Source organism: Dendronephthya gigantea, unplaced genomic scaffold (assembly GCF_004324835.1).
Source record: "Dendronephthya gigantea isolate DGI-Jeju-01 unplaced genomic scaffold, DenGig_1.0 000244F, whole genome shotgun sequence".
In the NCBI taxonomy this organism is placed as follows: domain Eukaryota; kingdom Metazoa; phylum Cnidaria; class Anthozoa; order Malacalcyonacea; family Nephtheidae; genus Dendronephthya; species Dendronephthya gigantea.
This window is the reverse complement of record NW_021163254.1, coordinates 31,414-53,424: the sequence shown is the minus strand read 5'-3', so window position 1 is coordinate 53,424 and position 22,011 is coordinate 31,414. Positions and strand designations below refer to the sequence as shown.

General features: G+C 37.2%; 1 protein-coding gene and 1 pseudogene across 1 annotated transcript; one reads left to right on the top strand and one right to left on the bottom strand.

Moving 5' to 3' along the window:
• Positions 1-698: 698 nt before the first annotated feature.
• Positions 699-20,201, bottom strand: LOC114540652. Its single transcript, XM_028560774.1, has 2 exons — positions 20,135-20,201; positions 699-1,974 (listed from the first exon to the last, which is right to left on the bottom strand). Exon 2 carries the CDS (start codon positions 1,971-1,973, stop codon positions 825-827), a length of 1,149 nt encoding a protein of 382 aa, XP_028416575.1. The 5' UTR covers position 1,974; positions 20,135-20,201; the 3' UTR covers positions 699-824.
• The window catches only part of LOC114540651, a 32,113-nt pseudogene continuing 27,516 nt past the window's right edge, over positions 17,415-22,011 (top strand).

Below are 22,011 nucleotides of genomic sequence, written 5' to 3'. Positions count from 1 at the left end.
TATGACAGTAATAAGTATACTTTATACCCACCTAAATTTTTCAAAGAAGTGGATGCAGTTTCTATAGGAAGCAATCGAAAAGAAGCAAAAAATGCAAGAGGAAGAAAAAAAGCAAGAGAAGAGGATCGCCAAGCCCAACAAGAAGTGCAAACAACATTTTTTAAGCAATTGGAGGCATGCTTTCAACAACAAACTGCACAGCATACAGTTACAGAACAGCATTTATTACAGAGCCTGACCATGCAGCAACAACACCAACAGCAATGCAAAGTAACATGTTGGCATTGATGGAACAGCAAAGGACAAAACCAGAACAAAAAACAATTTTAAATCCGGAGAACATTCATCGACAAACCAATATGCCTGGATTACAAATCTTTGATTCATATACAAGTCAAGTCTGTATGTATATGTATAACTACAGTTCAATCAAGCAGTTTGCATTTTTATATGCAACTATATCTAATTTAATTAAACAAAAGTATATATGATAATAATTAGACGTTATAAAATACAATAAACTTGGTTTACTTCATGATTTTATTCACTACAAATTTGTTTCGTATAACAAGCAGCGCTATCTACACTCATCAGGTGAAATTAAAATTTCACCTGATGAGTGTGGCAAGCCCTGCCTGTTATGCGAAACAAATTTGTAGTGAATAAAGTCATATGAAGTAACCAAGTTTATTGTATCTATAACGTCTTATTAGCTCTATACTTTGTATATTGAGTACTCTACTCATATATTATTCTAAACACATATTTGGTATATGATAATAATTATAATGTTTACAGACTATAAAGAACTGTTATTCCAACTTTCACTCGAAGCCTCCCAAATTTCCTTCACTCAAATTCTCTTCTATTTGCTCATCTTGGATAAAGTATTTTTCAGGTCCTTCATCCTCTCCTAACAGTCCTCGGCTTTTTCTCTGGTTGGATTGAGTCGATCGAACAATTATTCGAACGTTTTCTCTTCTTAATAAGCTTGTGATGAATGCATTTCTGAGACGTCGTGAAGTCATATACTGACCTCCTACTTGAGCTACAGGAACGAGAACTGTGGCGTAGGTGGTTGATTGACAAGGTTGCCGAGGTATATTTCTTTGTAGTTGGAGATTGTAGTAATTTTGATTTTCCCACCAATGGATTCCTTGCAAATCGATACGAAAGTTAGAATGTCTATCGTTAACAATGTTCGAACGTGGTTGCTGTGGTATTCGCGAAGTCTCAATTTCAGCGATGGCCTCATGGGCACTGCGCGTAAGAGCAGCGCTCAGTTGATCAGTAGCAATTTGCCCACGTCCCATAAGGTATGCGACATCAATACTATTTCCTGCATCTCTCATGCATAGTTCTTCAATCTGCCGCTTTCCTCTAGCGTTTTCGCAAGAATTCCATTTAACTACTCCACAGTAATCCCAACAGCCATCATTTGTATAGCACCATGTATATGAATAACCATGAGAAGCGCACTTGCTATTACCTTTGCATGCCTTTCCATAAATAGTTGTGTCAGAATTCGGAGAACAATAATCATAATTACTATTTGTATGACAGTAATAATATCCTTTGCTTGGATAATACGAACAGTCGTCAACACAGTCATAGCCATATCTGGTTTTGAAGCGCTGAAGTCTGTTTTGAACAAGCCCGCAATAGTTCCACCCTCCGTCGAGAAGATAACACCAGTTATATTTTTTCCCATTTTCAGCGCACGCATTCTTACATTTCTTTCCTTCGATATCCTCGTTTGGTGATCGCGAACAATATTCCCAACTATCCGATGCTCGAGCTCCTTCTGTGTAGCACCAATAGCGTTTTCCATATTTACGATCACAGGGACTAGTGCAAAGCTTGTTATAGCGAGTGATATACTTGGTGTTGGAAACGGTTCCTTGAACCCCTTCCAATATCCCAATTACAATAATCCACCAACATATAAAATCTTTTCTCAAAAGATTCATCATCCTGAAAAATTTTTTTTATGAGAATATGATATACACCATGTGATAAAACTCTCCCTCCCGGCCCTTTTAAGCTAAATTAACAAATTCGAATATTCACCACTATACAGCTGGAAAGTTTAAAGGTTTGATTTCAAAATATAGAAACTGTGAAAATATCGGCATGCGGAGCGGCCAAATGTTGTAGAAATTACTAACTTCTTATTAACCGAAGGGGAGGTTTTACCGAGAGATATGGGACCGAAGTCTTTTTGTACAGACTGAGCTGGTACGGATTTGATAAAAACAAAAACAATATTGAGTTATTTAGTTTACCCAAACTGTCTGGAGACGTCTTATTAATTTCAAAAATCATTTAAATTTTCTCTTGGGCATGTACTTGGGCCTTTTTCATTCAGAGTTTCTCTGTTTTTCATCTCGTAATGGATCCCCCCTAACGCCGGTCCATTACGGGAAAGTAATTGACCGCTGAAAATTCTTCTCAGCCAATCACTGAGCTCCATTTCACCGGAATTGAAGCTTGTCATATAATAATATTATATAATACTAATTTATACACATTATGCTAAACTCGCACGACTATATTTTTCGTATTTTTCATCATTTTACACATAAATTTCCCCAGTTTTTAAACTTTTCATACCAGAACTGATGACTGTTTCTAGTTCAGCACTTAGTGTAATAGAGAAGCAGGCAATGCTGAGAAGCAGGCCTACTTTGAAGGCCAAGATCGACTAATGTCGTCTAATATCGCCCATAACTTTGCCTACTTTCGCTTACTACACCTCATAATTCATAAATTATTATATATACACACAAATGAGCACAAGTTAAAAAGGTAACGGACTAAAACAGTCTCCATGAAGCACACCTCGGCTAACTGTTATTAATGGTGTGGAATATTCAGCTGTTATAATCGTTATATTGAAGTTAGTGTACAAGTTCTACCTCCTCCACAGGCGTTTCATAATACTGCGAGCGGACGGGAAAATTAGGGAGCGATCGGCGCGGGCAGCATTAGAAATGCGGTTAATGCGAAGAGAAACCAAACAACGGGGATAGGTCTGCTAAATAATAATATATTTGTTTTCAGGAAAAAATGACCATTTCGTGGACATCCTTAAAAATCTTTCTGAATTTTGCCCATCGTAAAAATTGTATTTTCGAGTGTTCGTCTTAGCTGGGTATATTTTGAAAGTTGTTGTTGAAATATTATCCATTTGAAGCGAAGTATGAAACGTTGAATTCTGGTGTAGCCCTTCTCGTATACCGATGGCCGACAAACAAGAAGGAGCAATTTCAAAAGGGCTCACTCTTTCGGCTTTGCTAGCCCCCCCAATCCAAAAACTGCTCCGCGGTCCCTTCGTATTCTGTGGCCGTATATCGTTCAGTTTCGTTGCCCCCCTTCGGGCACTACTTGAAAACAGGATAGAAAATTGTGATAAATTATATAATGTCTAAATTCACTTGTTTTCACCTTAACAAATCTGCAGTTTTCGAGCATTTCATCTTCGAAAAATCAGTGAATTTGCATGTTTCGCAATACACCGACGCCATTTTGATTTAGGAAATGTTGCGGATACTTGGTGTAATATACGACATAGATAGCAGTTTCAGCACTTTTATACCTGTATTTAAATGAAGTTTCCTGCATGTTTGCTGTGCAAGCAAGCTTCAACAAGGAGTCTTTGAGAGGAATTTTCATACTTTTTCAAAATTAAATTAGTCAGAAGACTTAAGATTAATCCGAAAAACATCCGACAATTTTGCTTACACGCATCAAAATCATCCAGGAGCGTTTTGTTTCTAGTCAAGTTATGTAAAATAATTACTATACACAATTCCTTTTCAGCATAACCTTTGTTTTGTATTAGCTATTTTTATAAGACACACGTTTTCTCAACAAAACTATTTACAACATCTCAGTTTTTTGACGAAGTTAATTGCCAACGCCTTTATCTTAGTATCATCAATCCACTAAAAACGAGTTTGTTCAGCGAAGACCCAGACAGCTTTACAAAGTTGAAACAGAACAAACTTCAAACATTTTCCTTATGAAAACTTGAGAGGACTTGTGAAAACTGCCAAGTTGGCCAAGGCTAAACTTGCTGAAGTATGGGAAAATGAATCTGGAAATCCAGAATTCAATGTTTATACATTTAACAACAATGCACTGATTGTAGATGCTATGGCAGTTATTTAGTCGAAGAAAGGAAAATGGAAAACATTTGACGATGATGCTCTTTTAAAAACCTCATCACGCTAGAACGAAAGTATAATTTCATACGATTAGATTGTTGCAGACAGGTATCCTTAGTTGAGCATAAAGAATGCAAAGAGACAACGAAGAGCTGAAAAGTGAAAAAGGAGTCCAGAAAGTTCTCATTTTCGGAAAAGATCAGAATGTTCCAAAACATTGGAAAAAGTTTTTAAGTTGAGGTGAAATCAAAAGCCCTGATACAGATGTTCTTATACCTGCAATTGCCATGCAACCATTAACAGATGCAGAAAGAGATTTTCTTTTTGACTGGCACGGGAGATAGACGTCGTTGCGTATTTGTACCAATTATCTCTAAATTCTTGATCGTGGACGTTGCTCTTTGTTTACCAGGCTTTCATGCTTTTGCCGGTAATGGCATTAGCAATCAAGCAGCAACATGGTATCAGTGTTTAAGTGCAGAAGTCGATCTTCCATTACCGGTTTGGCAATGGCTGAACGCTTGACGATAAAGAGCTGGAGATAACTTGCATGACACGCCCACCCGCTCCGCGATCATTAATTGAGTGTGTTGAGTGCAAGTGCAAGACTGGATGCTCGACCATGCGTTCGTTGTTCCTGCAAAAAGGCTGACTTAAAGTGCATTGACCTATGTTCGTGTGGTGATTGCCAGAATGCAGTAGTTGAAGATGGTAACGACGATGATAGTAGTTATGGCCTGGCTCAATCTGATGACGATGATGAACTTGAAGGATCAGGATCTAATCTGGATTTCGGAGATGACGTCGATGATCAGTTGTGGTATTAGCTGTCCGATTAAAAGGGTTGAGTTCAGCATTTTATTTGTGTTTTAAAATTATAAGGCGCTCGTAATTCTCCCACAATTTTATTTGGTTGAGATTGATTTAAGATATATAGTATGTTGTTTCTGTATTATATAGTTTTAACCATAGCAAGTTAGTTTATTATAGAAAGTAGCATCAGTGTATAGGGTAGTAAGGCTGTAGGATAATGCGTTCTTTTCTTATTTGCACAACTATAGACTTTGTTGTCTGCCAATTTGTTATGTGTTTTCTTTTCGGGTCAAAGAAAGAAAGATCAACACAATGGAACAATTACCAAAATTCAATTCTAAGAAGGAAGAGAAGTGTTGGATTTAACCTGCAAAAGCGTTGCTGCAGCATGGGAGGGAGAACACGTTAAAGTTTTTCCTGGTTTCGTGTCCGGCTCAGCAACATGTTTTTAAAACATTAGGCTGATATCAACTTTGGTATGCATGTTTAATATTCTACCATGTACAGTAGTTGTACGTTGCAAATCACGTATTAAATAGATGTTGGCGTTGCTAAGTAACTTTGGCAAAAAACTGAGATGTTGTAAATAGTTTTGTTGAGAAAACGTGTGTATTATAAAAGTAGTTAATATAAAAGAAAGGGTATGCTGGAAAAGAATTGTGTAGTAATTATTTTATATAAATTGACTAGAAACACAACGCTCGTGGATGATTTTGATGCGTTTAAATAAAGTTGTTCTTATTTATTTGTAAATTCCAAGAGCAGAATGCTATAAAAAATCGCAAATTCTCGGATGTTTTTTCGATTAATTGTTGTTTAAGTCTGACTAATTTAGTTTTGAAAAACTATGGAAATTTGCGAAAAACCTATTAAAACTCCACTCAAAGCTTTCTTGTTGAAACCTGCTTGCACAGCAAAAATGTGGGAAACTTCATTTAAATACCGGTATAAAACTGCTGAATCTGCTATATATGTCGTATATTACACCAAGTATCCTCAACATTTCCTAAATCAAAATGGCGTCGGTGTATTGCGAAACATGCAAATTCACTGATTTTTTGAAGATGAAATGTTCGAAAACTGCAGATTTGTTAAGGTGAAAACAAGTGAATTTAGACATTCTATAATTTATCACAATTTTATATCCTGTTTTCAAGTAGTGCCCGAAGGGGGGCAACAAAACTGAACGATAATCGGCCACAGAATACCGGCAGGGACCGCGGAGCAGTTTTTGGATTGGGGGGGGCTGGCGAAGCCGAAAGAGTGAGCCCTCGGGGGGGGGGTCCATACTTATCTATCTATATTTTTCTTGTAAACACTTCAATGAAAACATTGTTCACCAACACGGATAGTGAACAAATAATTATGATTGCACAACTTACTATAAGGAGTTTTTATTCGTATTATTATGGCCATATAAAAATCGCTATAAAGGAATCACATGTATTTAGAAAATTATTGGAGGGGCTAAAGCCCCCCAGACCCCCCCCCCCCCCTCCGCGGTCCCTAATACGTGCCGGACTTATTTGGAAGCGAGAGCTTTCTGAATTTTCTATTCGATAAAATTATTAGCTGTTAGGCAAACATGGCGTTGCGAAGATATGAGGTGAACACTTTTAAAGAAATGGATTGAAGGGCAATAGGACGTAAATTAGCGGGGTCGGTGTAAGAAGCGCCATGGAGTGTAATAAAGACAAAAGTTCGGTAGATGCCAAATTTGCATATCTTAAAAGTAGAATTGCATTGCAAGTTGCAAGAAAAATTGCACCAAGATTTTTTCAAAATGGCGGCGAGCTGTTTTGTTAAAGGACATGTCAAAGTGACCGGCTAAAAATCATGCAGTTATTTTACAAAAAGCAGGTAGTAGATTTATATAAAAATTTATAAAACTCTTGAATAAGCCGATGCAGTAGCGTGCAAATTTGGGCGATATCTAGAAACGATTGTACAGTAATGTAAATAAACGCCATGTTTACATTTTGAACGCTATATTATAATACTGTTATATTATGAAAACTGTCTGTGTAATCAACACAATATTAGTTCGCGCTATGGTTTTTAATAAAAACACAAGGGTTGTTTCCAGAAAAATGTAAAAGATTAGAAATTTGAACAATTTTTAAAATAGCGCGAACTGCCTTGTTATGACCAGAACGGATGCGCAGATGGCAAACCCGAAGGGACATAAGCTTTGACCGGTAGTGTTTCTTGCCGCACGGCCAGACAACCTCAAAAGTGTTCGGCTCGTTCCAACTTGCATTTCTTTGCAAATAATTGGCCGATTTGAATGAAAATTAACCAGTATTTTTAAAGATGAACTGCCCTTAGTTTAAAGATTCTTCTTTCATTTTCACAGCAATTTTCACAATATTCATGCATGATTATGAATTGTTCATACACACATTGCCAATCCAAAGTATACTTGCGCCGATGTTAAAACATAATTTATGCGCCCTTTTGAGATCGCATCAAGCCTCCAATCGCTTACACGTGGAATTAACCGACCAACATGACAATTAGCTGCTTACAGCGAAAGAGCAATTCATTTAATTGCAAAGGAAAGACCCAAAACAGCAAACTATATGAGCGGGAAAGGAGGTTGAAAGTAAATTAGAAAAAGGTAAGAAACATCAATTTAAAAAAGTATAAAACAAAACACAATCCGAATACCAAGATCTTGGAAAATCTAATATATAGACTAAAGAAAGTGGCCAAACTGTGAGATCAATGAATGTAATTAACATTGAAGCAAGAAGTCAAAAAAACGTCGTGGATCGACATAATGTTAAAGGCTCGTACAAGAAGAAGATTAGATATAAACCAGGCCAATGTTTTGAGTATGAATGTTATGATAGCTTAGCGGCAGTCGACAGTGGAAGATATTAATGTGGAATGACAACTGTGCGGGTGGAAAAAAATGTAATTGTGACAAGAATGAAATAAAATGGCGTGAAGAGAGTGGATATCTGACGGACAAGAACACACTGCGTGTTATTGAACTGAAATTGGCGGGCTGTATAAAGGTGGAGGGTGGAACTTAACTATTACTACGGCTTTCAAAGCTTGGCTCAGCTTTTATATTTATATTTGCTATGATATTTGCCATATTTTCTTTAACGTAGGCTAGTAAGGTATAACGGCTAAAACATGCTTACATGATATTCATATATTCACGTTCTGAATTATTATATGTGAAACCTCATGCAGAGATTATACGTGACCTCATACGTCTCATCATGAGAATATACGTGATTTATACATCTCATACGTGAAAGCTCATGGAGAGATTAAAGGCCGGTTTACACTAGCAAAGTTTCTGTGCGTACAGTGACGTCAGGATATGAGCAGTGTTTGAGCAGAACTTCGGACGTGTACACTGTCCAATATGGACGCCCGTAAACGGAAAGGGCTTCTTTGTTTTTTTTTGTTTTTATCTGCAGGAATGAATGAAACTTCGGTAGACATTACTACAATCATTGAAATTTTAGCTGGAACAGCAAGCCTTTTTACGCTTGTTCCCCTCCCCCCTCTCTCCTCGTACAATGTTGTATTTAGCATCAATATCCCGTCGTTTGCCATCAATACATCATTTGTTATACCAACATTGCGGGGTGGGTGTGGGATGGGGGAGGGATGAGGGTGCTAAAGGGTAGAAAACGTGCCATTTGCATTTTATTATACGTTTTACTTGATTACTTGCAAAAATATGCTGTCGTTTCAATGCTTTTTGTCAATGATTGTCTGTAAATAACCACGCAGATTTTGAAGCCTTTTTCTTCTCTGTATTAACCAGTTTATCAATTTTAATTTAAATCAGCGTGAAAGTTGAGCATTACGTCATTGATTAAATGACGTCATTAATTAAACGACGTCAGTATGATTATTTTACATTCGATCACTGAAAAATGGCATTCAAGAAATGTCTGACGGCAGAGCAACGTGCATTCGCACGATTCTTGTTCCAAGAAAAGAATTACTCGCTTCGGCAAGTGGCAGTAAGAGCAAATATGTCGAAAAGTAGCGTGTGGCGCATTGTTCGGGCGCAACACAAAAAACCAAAAGGTGCGAAGAACTTTTGCAAACGTGGAAGGCGTAGGGCGCTGACATCGCGTGACTTGAGGAAGATTAACAGAGCTCTGCTTTCACTACGGCGGGATGACCCGAACTTTACGGTAATGGACGTAGTTAAGCGAAGCGGCATTCCACTCAACAAAGCACACTACAGAACCTTCTGTCGAGAAATCCGGCGGCTTGGTTACTCGTTTCGCACCAGTCGCCGCAAGGGTATCTTGACGGAAAAAGACTTGAAACTGCGATCTGTATTCGCCAAATCAAAAATAAAACATTGCTCCACAGATTACTGGACAAAAGGCGTGGCGTTCTATCTGGACGGCGTATCGTTTGTATTCAAAAACAATCCTATGAGCGATGCTGTGAAGCCTAAGAGCAGAGTGTGGCGTAAGAAGGGTGAAGGATTGGCTATTTCCACCAAAGGGAGTAAGGACCTGGCTGGAGGCAAAAGGCTGCATATGATTGTTGTAATATCATATGGAAAAGGGGTGATACTTGCAGAACCATACGAAAAAAGACTGCAGATTTCTTCGCACGTTTTATCTGTAGAAATTTCCCTACGCTTTTTGAGATCGCTGGTAAAGAGGAGGCCGATGAAAAGATTTTTGTAATGGATAACGACCCTTCTCAAACTTCAGCCAAAGCAATGGCAGCAGTAGAAAATATGAGCTACACGATGCAGAAAATACCAGCTAGATCACCAGACCTCAACCCCATTGAAAATGTATTTCACATCGTCCGAAAGCGTATTAATCAACACATAATACAAAACAATGTCACATGCCAAACTTGGGAAGAGTTCAAGCAAATGGTTAAGTACAATATATGGTCAACGCCCAGAAACCTAATCGATAAAACAATTGCGTCCATGCACAAAAGGTTAACGGAAATTGTTGCAACAAACGGAAGAAGAACAAAATATTGAACATTTATATTTAGTACACTTACTATGGGCATAATGCAGTACGATTTCTACAACAAAATATGAAATAATTCTGGTATTTATATATGTATATCTGATGTATCGCAATTTCCTAACTGAATGCATTACGTATCACATACGCATGATGTTATAACTTTCAATTGAACAATACATTTTTTATCACTGATATTATTCCATTCTCGTTGAAATGTTCACGTGCAATGGTGGCATAAGAAAATAACAGAAAGGTGGTAAACTTTTACTTTGCAAAGGCTAGGAAAGACAACATATTCACTTTTAAATAATTGTGATGTTGTGTAATATACAACATTTAACCACATTTAACCACACTTAACCACACTTAACCAACTATTAATAAAAAACGAAACAAGAATATTTTTTCTGAATAATAACTTGGTTAAGTGTGGTTAAGTGTGGTTAAGTGCGGTTAAGTGCGGTTAAGCGTCGTTAAGTGTTTACACACGTTCGGTTTACATATTAATATTTTGCACACGTAATTTGAATGAGATTTGCCAATATTATATAAGTTCACTACAATTATTTTCACTGACTTTAAGGACAAAAATAACTAATGAGCACACCACTTAATACAATATCTTGCATTATATTATAATTTCACCTTATATTTTGTCATGTCTCGCGCTCAATGAAGTGACACAAATACATAAGCATACTAATCGCAAGCGTTTAAGATGAGTCGTGCGAAACAGCAGGAGCATGGCTCGATTTCTCGTTGTTCGTTTTCAGGAAGTTGGTGAGTCATCTTCAAAATTTTCCATCTTGCGTTCATCATTTCGGTTTCTCGCTCGTCCATCGATCCATTTCGAACATAAATAATTGGCCTTTTGGTCGTACAAAATATGGGCGTGTCGCCTTTGAAAACCACATCTTTGGCGAAATGTGACTTGGGTGCAGGTAAATTGACTTGCTGACCCTCGAGCAGAAGCAATAAGTCATGCCAGGCAATGATCTGTGGCGACCAACGGAAATCATTTAAAAATATAACTTCTGCTTCCTCAGCCCCAATCCAAGCGAAACTCGTCGATGCCGGGTTAGTAAACGTCTTGTAAATCTTATTCAAGGGATCAAGCAGAAAAGTCTTTCCACAATTCGCTGGGCCGGTGAGCATCAAATTTCTGTATTTTCCACGCTCTTTGGAAAGCGCCTCTTTGACGTGCCTGGAGAATTGTATTGGCGGTATGTGATTATTGTGTAATGTCTCCAGAGCACACGTCTCCCATTCACTATTATTATTGCATGTGCACGGCGATTCTAGAGCCTCATTCAAAATTTCCATGCGTGTTTTATCTTTTCGCTTAATCACCGCCTGCGCATTTTCCATATCCCACGCACTGGCTATTACTTCATTTACCGCTTTAGTTCCCCTGTTTATAATAAATTCGGCCAAGTCCGTCTTTCCCTCTTTCTTCTGGGCATTTGCAAATGCCATGAGCGCGGTGCGATCAACTATTTTTCTCGAAACAATAATTTGAGATACATCGTACGATCAAAGACGTTCACGTTTTCGAGTTCCCTTTTTACTATTGTGAGCGTTAGATGGCCCGGGTGATGCATCAACAGTAACACATTGCTTTGATTCGTTATATCTCCTTTTCTGACCTCTTAATGCAATGGCTTCATGAGCTTTCATTGTAGATGGTTCAGCAGCATTAGTAAGGCATGGATGCCCTTCGCTTTCTTCATATTCAGCATCTTCTTTGGTCACGTAGCGCCATGCCGTATAATAGTTCTTGTGAACATTCGAAAAGTGTACAGAGATGTCGTATGTCTCTTTTAGGAATTTTTTTGATGGTAACCAGCGTTGGTTTCTATCAAGCTTAATAGCCAAATGATAGTGCACACCTGAATGCTTATGGTTTTCCCGTGAACAACACCAATGAAGAACAGATGCTGAGCGTTGAGTAAAGGATCGAATGACAGCGTCGGCAAAAGACTTTCTACTTGGAAATTTTTCAGTGTTTGCCCGACTGTATGTTACCAAATACACTTGGCGAACCTGTCTAGCCTGTAACTCGTAGTTAAAGTCACTATCAGACGAGGAGCTTTCATTATACTGCTGGAGAAGCTCCATGTTGCGTCCGTACGTATGTGATATGAACAAAGCAACGTATGAGAAACTACTCAGCGGAAAACAATTATCAGCAAGAACAATAACTAACTAACAATAACTAAAAACAATATGTAAATTGGAATTTGCACATGTTATTTCGGACATGCCTGGAATAATATATTTATAGTGAAATCGCAAAAATAGCAACATGGGCATGAACATATTGAGTATTGCCTTCCATGAATAAAAAGTTATGCAATTTTATACACTAAAATGATTGGAAATTTCTTTTCGCTAATAATTGATAATAAATATCATATTGAACAAAGAATTGGGCATGCAAAGGAGGGAATTTTTCCGTATCAATGAAATAACAAAAAATTCAGACAATCATTGACATTTTAGCTGGAACAGCAAGCCTTTTTACGCTTGTTCCCCCCCCCCTCTCTCCTCGTACAATGTTGTATTTAGCATCAATATCCCGTCGTTTGCCATCAATACATCATTTGTTATACCGACATTGCGGGGTGGGTGTGGGATGGGGGAGGGATGAGGGTGCTAAAGGGTAGAAAACGTGCCATTTGCATTTTATTATACGTTTTACTTGATTACTTGCAAAAATATGCTGTCGTTTCAATGCTTTTTGTCAATGATTGTAGGATCGCTTCCTATACCTATATGACCTATCAGTTCGCGCGAATAAATTCCCTAAGTGGCTTTTAAGCATTGCTACATATAAAAACAAACAGCACCGTTAACATCATTGTCGCTGTTTTTTGCGCTCGTGTGAGTATGGCTTTTTGAGAATTTTTCAATATGATTAATAAATAAAATAAAAAAGATAATATTTCATTATTTTATTATGATATAAAAAATATTTAAAAATAAGAAAAACAGCCCGGTTTCAATTAAAGCACACGTTTCACGACGCCAAGAATACTTTAAAACAAGTGGAAGACTCTTACATAATAGACTATTGATTTATAAATACGAGACGAAGAGCCATATGTTCAGTTTCAGAATGGCTGTCTTACTAAGAATTTGTGGGTTAGTTTTCATCTTAAGAATACTCCAGCAGGGTGAATGCTCAATCGCCCATGCTTTATTTCGCAAAATTGATGGCAAATAATGAAAATAATAATAATAACAATAATAATAAAAAAATCTCAAAGATGAACCAAATCAATAAGGAAAAGCAGTCCTGTATATGATTAATATGAACTGTGTCTCATCCCAATTAAAGGTCTTTTCTTTGTAGGTTGACCTAAGAGAGCCTCGTCCCCGGCGCGTGTTTTTGTTTTATATTAATTACGTAATCTTTATCTCGCGGGAGATCGCGCGTGAAGTGACAGCGAGACGGGGAATGCGTCTGGCAGAAAATGTTTCAAAAGGTGAGATTTGTGTCGAAAAATGAGATTTGCAGATTTGGTGGCAACCTTTCACAATCTTGAGGAAGAACAATCAGGTCAAAGAAGAACAATCGGGTCTTGAGAACGTTACTATCGAAGGTAACTTCTTATATTTTCTACATGAATCTTTAATATTAATATCTTAACATTATAAAGTCGTATGAAATATGAATATTCATCAGCAATCTTTCCGACACAGAATTCATTTGGACACATCATCTTTTCTTCACTGAAAACAGTATGTAATAGTTTTTCATTCTCGAGATCGCACATAAGATATTATTATTATTATTATTATTATTAAAACTTTATTTCATGAGGGGTTCACATTGTTACCTTAAGGTATTCTTCCCAATGGCCCTCGAAAGGTAATATGAAAGATTTCATCGCGAGAAACATTGGCAACGAATGATATGCTTGCATACAGTGCAGCTAAATTCATTTACATGGTCTACTTCATTGTTTAATTGAAGAAAAAAGGTTTTAAGCTTTTTTTTAAAAGAGTTAGGTGAATAATTTTCAACGATTTTTAACTCAGAAGGTAAAGAATTGAATAGACTTGCACCACTGTAAGATATCTTAGATTTAGCCTGCTCGGTCTTGACTAAAGGGATCTTTAAATCTGTCGTTGTCGATCTAGTTTGAATTGGGTGAGAGTCGCGAATGTAAACAAACAACCTTCGAAGATCTGGTGGCCAAGAAGTTTTTAAAGTATTGAAAACCATAAGAATTTTTCTCATTTTTATCAAGTTGAAAATAGGTATCCAATTAAGTTGGCGGAAAAGTAATATTGAGGGTACTTCGGTTGGTAATTCAAGAATTAGTCTTGCAGCTCGTTTCTGTAGTTTTAGTAGGCACGTTATTAGTTCTTTATTTGCGTTTCCCCAGAGTGTACAACAGTATAATAGATGTGGGTAGATTAGTGCAGAGTAAAACTGAATACGACATTTTAGAATAAGGTGACTGCGTATGCGTTTTAATAGATATAGTCTAGAGTTTATTATGTTGTAGATAGTGTGAATTTGCCTATCCCATTTCAAATATTGATCAAATGTAACACCAAGTAGAACAGCAGAAGAGATCTCCTTAATAGTATGGTTGTTAATCTCAATAGTTATTGGGTCAAGATCTGAAAATTTGTGTTGGGAGAATATTTTCATAATTTTAGTCTTTTTCGAATTGAGGGACATTTTGTTGTGAGTAGTCCAATATGACACTGAAGTAACGTCCGACTTTAGGGAGTCACTAAGTTCGCGGACATTAGTTCCGGAAGAAATAATAGTAGAGTCATCCGCAAACAAAAAGGGCTTGGACTTGTTGATGTAGATGGGTAAATCATTTAATAAAAACCAGAAAAAGAATTGGGCCTAGAATAGAGCCTTGGGGCACGCCAGATTTTATCATCGCAGGATTTGATAGGGATGAAGAGATTTGTACTTGTTGATAGCGGTCATTCAGGAACGATTTGAACCATCTTAACGCCAAGGGTGTAATTCCATATTGTTTTAGTTTCTGTAATAATATGTCATGGTCGACTAAGTCGAATGCTTTGGAGAAATCAATAAGAGACATTCCATTGATCAAGCCTTGTTCAATGTTATTAAGAAGGTGTTCATAAATTAAGATTAAAGTAGATTCACAAGAATGATGAGCTCGGAAACCATGCTGACAATTCGACAAAATATTGTTTTCACTAAGAAATTTCATATATGAATCGGCAACATGACGTTCTAGGAGTTTGGATAGGATGGGCAGTATAGAGATAGGTCTGTAGTTGCTTCTCTCGGTACGGATGTCAGCCTTATAGATTGGAATCAGTTTGGCTTTCTTCCACTTGTTGGGAAATATACCATATTCAATACTCAAATTACAAATGTGGAGTATAATAGATGCCAATGATTGAATTGAGGATTTAATGAAATAAGCGGGAATATCATCAAGACCGGTAGCTTTGTTCTGGTCTAATGACGCAACAAAGTTTTGAATGTCATCGATTGTCATCGATGGAATTTAAAACTTTGTATGATTTATTTGGAATTGCAGATGAGTAGAGATTGGGTTGGTTTGTGAACTTAAATCAACATTATCAGCAATGGAAGAGAAATATTCATTAAAGAGATCGGCTACTTCAGTAGGATCACTGATCTCCCTACCATTGATGTTAAGAGTTATCTGGGAAGCAGTGTCATTGGTAGGCAAGATACTTTTAATATTTCCATAATTGTTGTGGGTTATGTATGTGAACAGTTTTTTTATAGTAGTCCTCTTTTGATTTTTTAATGATATGAACGGTTCTATTTCTCCACTTTTTGTAAGCATACCAATCATTGGAATTTTTGCTTTTTAGAAATTGCTTTAAGAAATAGTCTCTTTGATGACTAGAGCTACGTATTTCACAGTTGAACCATCCTGGCAGTTTGTTTCTTCTGACCCTACGTTTAATCAAAGGTGCATGTCTATTCAAAACTTTTATAAAATGAGAATGCCAAAGGTCTAAGAGAACGTTTGGGTCGCTTTTCATAAACACTTGCCGGAATTACTTCCACTAAATCATTGCCAACATTACTCGGGATAAAATCCTTCTTCTTACGATAGCTAATAATCGTATGTAGGCTTTGTTTAGTCTTAATCCGAGAGTTAATTTTTCTGGAGATAAAAATTGGCAGATGGTCGCTTAATCCAATATTCAGCACGCCTGATTGGATGACCCTATCCTTCTGAGAAGTGTAAATAAGGTCTATTACTTTTCCAGATATTGGCCTAGTAGCTATATTAATAAGTTGTTCAAGTTGGTACTGAGATGTTATTACATGAAGTGGTTGATAGGAACGTTTGTCTTGAAAGTTAGTGTTTAAGTCTCCTAAGATGATAATTTCTTTACGTTCATTATCGGCCATACCTAAAGTGCAGTTTAAAGAATCTCTCCAATGGGTATTATTTCCCGGTTGATAATTTGGTATTAGGGTGCTTAAATTCCAACCAAACGCACTCGAGAGAACTGACATTATCTATCATTAAGTCCCTTCGATATTAAAGTTAATTGAATTAGGAATATAAATTAGAATACCTCCACCGGAGGCATAAATTCGATCTTTTCTAATAAGGTTAAACTCTTCAATCTGCAGTTCTGCATCAGACCAGCTAGCATTTAAATGAGTTTCAGAGAAGCAAAATATGATATTGTTTTTATTACGATCCCGAATAGATTCAGAAATCATGAGTCTAACTTGGTCCAATTTATTTGTAATAGCCTGAATATTTAAGTGGAAAAAACTTAGGCCTTTCGTAGGAATTTGAGTAAAGGGATTATCGTTTAGATTGATATTTGGCATGGGTTGGTTGGAATTCAAGCCGTTTAAAATATGTAATCTAGTATTACTAAAAGTGCCGAATAAAGTTAATTAAGTTCCTCGCCATAAGGTCACTACCAGAAGGATTAAGGTGTAAACCATATCTGTCCAGGCCTCTCTCATCAATGTTTTCGTGTTTTATTAAGTTTAGGTTTCTGGCTTCACAGAGACCTTGGAGCAGGTTGTTCAATTGAGTAACTTTGTCTTTAATACCGGGGCTATCAGTTCTAGTAATTATTTGGGAAAGTGAAATGTCAGCCTTAGGGCAGAATTTATAGATTTCGTCGCAGAGCTTGGAGATGTTTTCGGTAATAGTATTTACTTCACAGGATTTTAGATCATTGGTTCCAGCATGTATAATAATATTAGCTGGCTGAAGGCGTAGACTTGGTTTTGCGTAGTCTATCATGTCAGTTACTGTCGCGCCGGGAAACGTTCGAATAGTCACATTCTTGAGAGTTGACCTTCTCATGTTCTTTGTGTTGATACCTCTTGTCATAGAGTCACCCAGGATAACTGTGAGATTCGTCCCATCGTGTCTAGGGGGCTCACGGGATTTGTAAGTATTCGTTGGGTTATGTTGATGGGATGGTTGCTGATTTTTCTGTTGAGTTTGGTTTGGTGAGGAGTTGGAAGTGTCGTTGTCTGGGCGTGATTGATGATATTGTTGTTGCTGCTGCTGCTGCTGTTGGTCTTGATGAAACTGATTCTGCTGTATGAGGTTATGCTGCTGGGGTTGTTGCTGCCGTTGCTGGGGTATATGTTGAGATTGTTGTGGCTGATTAATTTGCCGTTGAGGTAGATGTTGAGTTATCTGTGGCTGTGAAAATTGCTGCTGCTGGTTTTGTTGAAGCAGATTCGGCTGTATAAGATTACGCTGCTGGATTTGTTGCTGCTGTTGCTGCTGTTGTTGGGGAATATGTTGAGTTTGTCGTGGCTGGGGAAATTGCCGTTGCTGATCCTTTAGCAGTTGATTCTGCTGCGCGAGGTTACACCGCTGGGGTTGTTGCTGCTGTTGCGGGGGTAGATGTTGTTGGTGATATTGTTGTTCCAGCTGATCGGGATTTAGTGGGCTATGTGTATTATATGGTGAGACACCGGTATATTGGTTGCATGTGTTAGTATGTAAATGAGCTAGTTGTTGTTGCTGGAATTGTATAGTATTTTGATTTTCTACATGTAGCAGTCTTACAACTGTTAATAGGCTGTTTCGTTCGTCATTCAGTTCTTTTACCTTTGTGTCCAGATTACATATAAGGGATGATTGATCGTTGATTTTGCTCTTTAATCGTGAATTTTCTTCCTTAAGCGATAGGTTTTCATTTAAAGAACGAGATGCTCTAATTTCAGTTGATAGTTCTGTGACCGCTCTAAGTTCACGCAGTTCGCTCGAAAACATGTCAAATGATTTCTCTACTCTAGATTCTAGTTGACGAATATACGTTAACAGATCTTTATTGAAGGTGCTAGCTGTGTCGAATTCAGGTATATTTTGTGGTGAATTCCCAGTCGCTTCTTGGTTGTGTGTTGGGGTTTGCATTGCTAAGTTAGTTGTTTGGGAGCAATCATCTGTTGAAGTTATATCTATATGCCTAATTTGTTTATTGACCATATTTTCCTGTGTTGGAATAACTTCGTTAAATGCTGAAGTGTCCTGTATTTGATCCTTTGTCAAGATAATAGACATATCTTGTAAATCATCACCTTTTCCTGGGTCAAGCGAGTTTATATCGTCCTCAATAATATTCGCCACAGGATTTAAATGCATGTTCGTAAATTTTTCGATTAAAGTATTGGCTAATGACTCACCTTTTTCGCCTTGGATTATAAGAGAGCCTGAATTAGTATGGAATCTGATTGTAATCAAACCTGTGGCTTCTTTAAACAACTTTAAGTGGCCGCCGGGTGATGTCCATTTTCCCCTTAGCTTGAGAATTTTCGTCACGAAATCTATAAGATTTTCATGGCTTTCCTTCCATTTTAGCTTCCCTTTTTGATCAGTAGTTATATATCCACCGTAATAGTCGTCTATTTGTAGCGTTATCAGATTACTTAGGCAATCATTTACCGAGTAAGAATCGTTTACATCGGAGCTCACTTCGCACATGCTGCCATCCGCCATATTGGAACGCCTTGATGATATCTTCGGATACTTCCATAAATATTTACTTGTTCTAACGTCCGCATTCCGTCGCTGTCGCTTTGCGCGTCTCAATTTGCGAGACAAAAATTACGGAATTATATTAAAACAAAGTCACGCCCCGGGGACGAGAATAGACCTAAGCACCCAATTATTCTCCTGAAAAAACACCATATCGTCGCTTTAAGCTTACGAAACTTCCATGCGTTATCCGGACATTCAGGTATAAAGCACGTAAAACGGTTTGGGTTTCTTTTCACCTTCCTGGAATGTCGCGCGGTTACTGTTAAAGTAGCTTATTCGTTGGATACAGCATCTTCATCAATACCTTGAGGTGGTTTTTCTCCTCTAGTCAGGAAACTATCAGCTATTTTAAGTTTAGGTAAAGGACTTAGGCCTGTTAAACCGCTGTTAGTGGCCGATTGTTAGTTGTAATTAGGCCAGGATTGTTTCGAGACGTTGCATGACTTGTACAATGGCCCTAAAGATTTATTTTTTACGTTCGTAGTTGAGTTCGATATTCGCGTGCATCGGCTTCTACCCGCTTGTATTTGGCCGTCGAGAGTAAAGTAATGCTTGGTAATATCAAATTTCGTTCGGCTATTTTGAATGGATTACTTGCATAATACATTAGGCCAACTTATGATCTAGGTTTCAAGAAGGAAATAAATCACCAGAGCTACAAAGAACCTACTAAAATTAGTATAATTGCCAAGTTTGGCTACAAAATCTCAAGTAGAACATAGAAAAATATATAAATATACTTAATATAGTCATGTGAAGTAGCAATTTTTGTATACTTTTGTATTACGGGCGGAAGTGTGAAATTAATTGATAGTTACACTCTTCCGGCCATAGCACAAAAGTATACAAAATTTGAGAACCTCGCTGGGCTATATCTTCGTTAAATTACAATAATTCGCAGTCAAACTTGGCAATTTTGCTATGTTTTTGTATGCAATTTTCGGAAATTCAAATTCCAAATCAAAAGCTGGTCGAATTTTTGGCGCATCACAAATTGTATCCGATAAAATGCGATAATATTAGAGATTCAAGTGGTGTTCCTTCACAAATAACGCTTTCCAAGAACTATTTCTAGTTATGGCTAAATCAATATATCAGAGTAATTTAAAGTTAGAGTAATTGAGATTAGAATTTAGATACATACCGACTCTACAGCACAAAGAAATAAATCAAGTATTCACACTGTACCAGCTTGGGCACGATACAAGAACGTCTTAACATATCGTGATTGTCGCGTGATGTCTCGGATTACAACTACACCACTTGTAGCACAACTCCTGACGTCTGACTTATATAAGAGGCTTCCTAGGGTTTTTCGCCGAGGGTACCGTTACTCGTATAACTTGCTTGTCTTCTCGCGCGAGACTGCGAATTTCGGTAATAGGGGCCTTAAAGGCCGACACAGACCGGACGGATATAACATGGCCAGAAATTGCGGACATGGAATATACAGATTGCCGTAGCAAATTTGCATATCTGTTCAAATATTATTCGTTTGCAGAACTATAAATTATATTGCGCATTCTTAAATTTCGCAAAATTTACGAAAATCATTGCATCTTTGCAATTTGCCCTGGTTGTTTCCTGTAATTCGTGTCATATTAAAGATCCTGAGGTAATATTTTGCTGGTAAAGGTTTATGTCGGCTCTGTATTTTTATTTTATTTCTACGCTATTACGGTTTTCGTTTTATATGGTATTCAACGTGATAAATGACCAAAACTTTGTTTTGAAAATGCAGGACGAATACTGATAAAACATTTTGAAATACTATATAAAAATATTAAGATTAACTTGCTCTGCAACGAGCAATTAAGGCAAATTATAATCGACCTACCTAAAGGTGTTTTTTTAGCGTTTAGTACTGTGCACATTACAGTTTACTATAAACTCACGAAGCTTTATTTTGACACCATATGCAAATTTAGGCGGAAGTAGAATGTTAATTATGTCCGAATTTTCTGGCGATGATTAAATTCTGGCAGTAAAATTTGGAAACTATGGACGCTAGAGCAGTCAAGTTAAAAATCAATTTTAAACCAATTTGTTCATTACAGAAAAACCGTCTGTAAGTTTGTGAGCAAAACCTTTCATTCACCAAATTAAACCCAAATAAGATATACATAAACCAACATCCCACCAATATATGTAGTTTGGTTAATAAAAAGGGCAGCTAAAATTTGTATAGAAACGGTTTGATTGTCAAATCTGCAAGGACACCACTAGTGTGGTTTATATTTATGCCCTACATTTGGGCACGTGTAGGGCATAGGCAGAAAACAAAACGAGCACCTTCGATTTTAAATTAGTATTCTTGAAAGAGCTACATTAGTCTGTGCAAAAAGGCATTTTTCATCACAAAAATTTGAGGCTTTGAAGGTGAGTAAGCTTTTACAATACAGACCTTATTGTTTACCGTACTCTCACATCAAACGTGACATGGTCTGCTGCTCTATTCATGCAAACGTTAGCTGCGTGAGGCAAGCGGTTGTTACTTGAGTTTTCTTGATATTTGGAAAGTTTTATCTGTCATGAACGAATGGGGCTGAAAATTTGTCATTAATCGCGCATTGTATTTTTTGGTAGCCTATATTAATAGTGATAAAGGGCTAAAATTTCATCCTGGTCAACAGGGTAAATTCAAACCCGGGGTTGAAAATATGTCGTGTAATCAGCCCCTAAGATAGATAGTGCTATATAAACAACCAGACTTTTGTCCCATGCAGCATTAACGTTTTCACCTATAGGCCAGAAAAATAAAAAGAGCTAGGGTAAAAATTATCCTTAATCAAACAGGAAATTACTCAAATTTCATCTTTATTTTATTTTTTTATTCAACTTTACCAATGAAAAACTCAGAAAATGAGTTTGAAAGTGACATTGAGTCAGGAGATGATGGATATCGGGTAGTCATAATTTTTGTGCAGCGAATTACTTACAGCCTTGAAAAGAGTTTTTTGATCAGATGACCCATCCTTAATTAAGTGAGTGTAGTAAGTAGCTATAGTATTTACGCCATTT